Here is a 5301-nt window from a genome sequence, read left to right as displayed (position 1 = left end):
TGTCTGAGTTGTGGATTGCGTAGTTTAATCTTATGTGAAGGCAAGTTTAAAAGAATAATTTTCTTGTGCGATTCCTATTAAGACCCAGACGTTTTAATCTATTGTATATACAGGAGAAAAGACACCGGTCCAAAATAACGAGAATGTTTCTTGGCATGATGAGGAAGTTTACTTGCGGACACAACATGTCTCTTGTCAATGTTAAAGTTTATTCAAGTACAGAGTGTAAGTGTTTAGGTCCCAGAGCCAACTGTGTTGCATTTCGTGAACTGTTTGGTGTTCAATACTGAAAATTAATGGCAGCAGTCACAGTTCTTAGCACTTTATGTGACATTACACAAAGATGCTCCTGTCACTGGTCAGCATGTTACAGGGTCCAGAAACATCTCTGTGGCTGTGATGTCTCTGTAACTTTACTTCCATGCAGTCCTTGTAAAGAAGTAGTTTTACTGTGTGTTGTTATTCCCCAGGTTGTTTCTCTGCAATGCAGTGGGAATCTTTGTCATCATAATCACATTATTAGTGTTGGCGTTCCCTCCTGAGGCCTTGGAGCTGTGCTGCATACTGACGATGTCACCGCTGGTATGCTCTGGCTCTGCACGTCGGAAAAGATGTCTCATAGTGGCCTGGGGGCAGAAAGGGCAGTGAATTATTCAGAAAATGAATGAGCGATGGATGGACAAATTATGGCTAGAGGGAAGGATGGATAGGTGACAGTCAGGAGGGATATCGGGATGCGTGGGATGAGGAACGGTGGTGGGGCGTGCTAAGAGAGGTGACTTACCTGGAAATTATTTGTAACAAAGCAGTAGACGATGGGATCCATGCAGCTGTTCAAACTGCTGAGAGTGACGGTTAAGTGGTACACTATCACATGATGAGGCATTTCAGGATAGAAATATACCACCACCTAAAAGACAAAACCAAGTTTCCATGCTGTCACACATTAACCTTAATCTTTACACCGAACAAGACATTCATATTAATGAATGCTGCTTTATTATCTACACATCTTATCTGATCCAAAAGCTTTAGCCTGCAGCCTCTTAAAATGAAGCAATGCTCGTGACTGATTATCACCTGAGTGTGGACATGAGTTATGAGTAACTCAGTTAAAAAGTGTTTTTTTAGTTTCATTTAAAGTTCTTTTTTGGTTGTGTTGTGAAAGGACATAAAAAAAAAAAAAAAATGAAAATGAAAAGAGATTGAGCAGGGACCCCCTATTATACAGTATATATATAGTACTATCTATTAGCGGCTATCTTGCATCTCTTGTGCTTGAGGAATTTCTTTGGTCGAGCTATAAAATGATCCATTCTGACTCATAACAATGTCCATACACTTGATATAATAATATACTGGCCTCAGTAGTTCGTGATTGTGGATAAGAGCTGCAGTGTTATTAAGTCAGGAATATCTTGAAGATGATGCGTGGGTGAAGTAAAAGTCATTTTATTTTTTTATTTTTTTTTATTTTACAATGATATCATCTTTTCCAATAACACTGCAGCCGTCTGGGATCTTTGTCAGCTGGGGACTGAATAGGCTCTCTGTTAATAACAGGGAACCTGACAGAGCCTGTAAGTAACATGCAGCATCATGATTGGCTCAGCATCACCAGGGGAGGATCCTCCTCTTTGCGTGCAGGAGCCGTGAAAGGACAGGTATTATATGCATTCAGTGGTCCAGACTAGTCTTGTGCTGAGTCTCGTGTCCAGCTTGAGAGAGCTGCTGTGGGAATGTGTGCACTATTCTGACTGAAAGACATCGTCTACTACATCTATTTATCGATGTGCTACAATATGTTACATTCATATTAATTTAAAGAAATTAAAATTTGTCAAACAAACAAACAAAAAAAAAAAACATGAAAAATTGTCACACCCCCCTGCAGTAACTCCCAAATCCCTTATGGTATCCCTCTGGTATCCCAGCCAGCATGTCCATGTGGGGCCCACAAGGGTTAAATATGGGCTATGTGGATACTGAGTGGGCATGGGGTTGAACTGGGTAAATTTTGCAGGTCCCTTGTGGTTTGAGGTACGTGGTCCCCACATGTGAAACTCATGTGGGCCGGCTGTATAAGCCCCATAGGTACATAATTGGGGTAAGTGGGCTGAGGCATAAACAGGACAAATTCTAAGTTGGGCCCCATTTTAAGGTCTAGTCTGTCCATGTGGGCAAAGATATGATGCCTACATGGGTCCTGTGCAACTCAGCAAGTTGGGCCCCACATGAAACCCAGTCAGAACGCACTTGAGACACAGGTGGGGCCAACATGGAAACTGCAGATAAACCCCCTTGGGACTCTTATCTGCAGCCCTTATGGGCCCCACATGGACATGCTGGCTGGGATACAGTACATCCATCTATCCACCCATTATCTACGAATGTTGTTCCTGTAGGTCATGGGCACTTGAGATTATTTCAACTGTCTTTGGATGGGGTAAACCCTGCTGCATTTCTTTAACTTCTCTGGCCACTTGAATTGTCTCGGGACCAACTCAGCATTGGAGGGTGACAAAATAAGAGGACTTGTAAAACAACGTGCTGTACTTATCGCTCACTCACCTGTCTGATATGGAAGGGTGTGAAGCAGACGGTGAAGATAATGAGCACAGTGGTCAAAAGGTGAACAGCCCTCTTTCTCCTGTCCCTGAGGAAACACGGTTAAAACAGCCTCTGTGACATGGGGTCATTCCTGGGCCTCCAGTGCGTTTAATGCTTCTCTCTGTCCAAAAGCTTCAGTATGTGAATTGTATCATTTTGGATATTGGACAAACCTGCTCTGCTGCATCAGGCGACGGTCGGCCAGGGCCCACATAATGCGCAACGTGAAGACCACAATAATGACGAGAGGCAGAAAGAACTCTGTGATGGTAAGGAAAAGGAGCTTTGAGAGGCAGCAGCCTGTGTGCTGGAAAGCAGAGGAGAGAAAGGAGTAGGTGACCACGATGGCAAACAGCCAGACAGAGATGCACACACACTTGGCCACACTGGAGTTCCTCCAGCGACGGGAGGCTTCAACCTGCAAGAAAATGAGACTGTTTCAGTGTTCGAGACAGTCTATTTCCCCTTCAGAAGAGACTGAGACCAGCAGGGTAACTAAAGTACAGACAAATCTCACCTGCACTATTGCGAGGTAACGGTCCACGCATATGCAGGTTAGGAACAAGATACTACAGTACATGTTGACAAAGTAGCTGAAGATGTGCAGGTAGGAGCAGGTGAGACAGGCTCCTCCACTGTAGTAGAGGAGAATGCGAGTCGGCAGAGAGAGATTCACCAAGAGGTCAGTCACCGCCAGGTTGATGGTGTAGATCACTGAGGTGGTCTTTTGTTTGGTGCGGAAACAGAAAACATAAAGTGCAACTATGTTGAGCACCATGCCCACCTGGAAAAAAAAAAGGTGAGATTTAGAGCAAAGGCAAGTGAGATAAGCTTTGTTGAAATGCAGAAGGGTAAAGGGTTTCTGTAAAAATGGCCTACCAGGAAAATGAGAGAGTTTATGACCATCAGTGCAATCCAGAGGCCATAGAAGTCATTGTAGAGTCCCTCGTCTAAATGCGCCAGTCTCTGGAGATATGCTTCCATGCCACTTTTGTTCGTCGGACTGGCTATTACAGACGCAATGGGAAATGAAGTATTGATGAAAAGCCAGGAATCAGTACTGTTGAGGTTCATCATGATGATGAAATGACAGCGATGACCCTCCTTAATGACGGTGATAAAGATTGGGAGGATGGCGCGGATGGGGTGTTGAATCTGTCAGACACAACACAATGTCTTTATTTAAAATGTTCAACAAATGGTTGCTTCAGTACACACAGTCACAGTTTTTTTACACAAGCCCAGGGAAGCCACGTCATTTAGAATTTACATGAATTTACATGTTGTGGTCAGGGGAAGTCGGGCTGGATCCAGGCTACATCGTTACACTTTTGAGCGCTCTCGAAACTTTATCGCTTATCTGGTTAAAGAGGTTGTTAACAATATTTGCATTCGGCATCTGCCACACACACACTTTCACCCCTCTGCTCTGACCTGAGAGTGGCTGTTGTTGTTGGCACAGTCTCACTGCCATGGCCACATTAAACTGATTTATTTAGTCAAGCTGTTTATAACGTTACTGTATTTGTTTATTGCTACAGCAATAATCTCCAGGGGATGGTGGGTATATCTAGTCCAAGCTGTTATTAAAAATTGAAAATTAAGATTGTTAGTCGTACTGGCACAGTCAGCGTTGACACAATACATGTACTTTATTCTGGTCATTATGTGGGCTTCTTATGAAATCATGATGGGGGGATATTGTGTGGTTTCTTCTCATATAAACAGCCCCAGTCTCTATTGAGAGAGTAGTGCGCGGCTGCATGAATCACTCATTATTTCAGAGCTGTGGACTGTGCATGTTTATTTATCTAAGAAGGATGGTGAATTCTTCTTATAATTGGAATAAACACTGTGGAATTGGGAAAACTGGATCCAATCTGTTTGTGTGGACAGGATATTGTGGGCCTCAGTTTTTGTGTTACATGATTTGAATACTTCCATTCATTGAGTCAGACGCTGAGACCATTACAACCTCAATAACATACTGTGTACCGGCTATATAAGACATCAGATTGACTCATTACCCCACAGTAGCTGGTTGCTGCATATTTTTCATTGCATTCCACCATATGAAACCTTTTATGATCGTCCTAAAATATTTGATAATAGACAGAAGTGAAGTAAACACTGCAGCATGTGCACCACTTACAGATAGATGACGGCGTTGATTACCTTGAAGCCTTCTCACAGTTTGGTGATGATGTCTTAGATTGCCCAAACATAAAGCTTAATGTTGTGAGATTTTACAAAATTTGATGCTTAACGGTGTAACCCCATGCATTCAGCTGTGTAGAGGAAAATAGGCTATGTAAATATGACACAGAATCTACCTGGTGTGAATATTAGACAACAATAATATACTCTATAATACAGCAATGGATAATAATGGACTGTACAGACACCAGAAATTTATTGGTCCAACTGAGCTGATTTGAGGATTTACACTGGAGGGCAACAATGTGAGATGAGGATTGTGAAGAAGATGAAAAAGACGGAATAAACCCACAGGTTGAACCGCTGAAACTTATAGAAAAAACTGCTAAGTCACACAAGCCAAAACATCACATTTTCTGCTTCCTGTAGCCTCTCAATGAGCGCGACCCCATAATTGGTTGGAGGCTAACCTGCTACTTCATCCTTCCATGACAAATGCAGTTTAATTGCTCATGTGAGTCAAAGACTTGAAAA

The 5301-nt window shown here is 42.7% G+C and overlaps 1 protein-coding gene across 1 annotated transcript; it reads right to left on the bottom strand.

The window, feature by feature from the left end:
• On the bottom strand, positions 1–4771 carry gpr20 (G protein-coupled receptor 20). Its single transcript, XM_047599120.1, has 6 exons — positions 3490–4771; positions 3128–3394; positions 2784–3028; positions 2572–2656; positions 785–910; positions 1–626 (listed from the first exon to the last, which is right to left on the bottom strand). The coding sequence occupies exons 1-6, from the start codon at positions 3685–3687 to the stop codon at positions 447–449; spliced, it is 1101 nt and encodes a 366-aa protein (XP_047455076.1). The 5' UTR covers positions 3688–4771; the 3' UTR covers positions 1–446.
• Between the last annotated feature and the right edge of the window lie 530 nt (positions 4772–5301).

The sequence above is a fragment of the Mugil cephalus genome, chromosome 11 (assembly GCF_022458985.1).
Source record: "Mugil cephalus isolate CIBA_MC_2020 chromosome 11, CIBA_Mcephalus_1.1, whole genome shotgun sequence".
Taxonomy (NCBI): Eukaryota; Metazoa; Chordata; class Actinopteri; order Mugiliformes; family Mugilidae; genus Mugil; species Mugil cephalus.
This window is presented reverse-complemented; position numbering and strand designations above follow the sequence as displayed.

Excerpts from the sequence above, each read along its gene's own strand:
- gpr20 (XM_047599120.1), bottom strand. The coding sequence starts at position 3,687 with ATGATGAACCTCAACAGTACTGATTCCTGGCTTTTCATCAATACTTCA. Across the intron at positions 3,029-3,127 it reads GTTACCTCGCAATAGTGCAG|GTTGAAGCCTCCCGTCGCTG; the intron begins GTGAGATTTGTC and ends ATTTTCTTGCAG. Across the intron at positions 911-2,571 it reads CACCCTTCCATATCAGACAG|GTGGTGGTATATTTCTATCC; the intron begins GTGAGTGAGCGA and ends TTTGTCTTTTAG.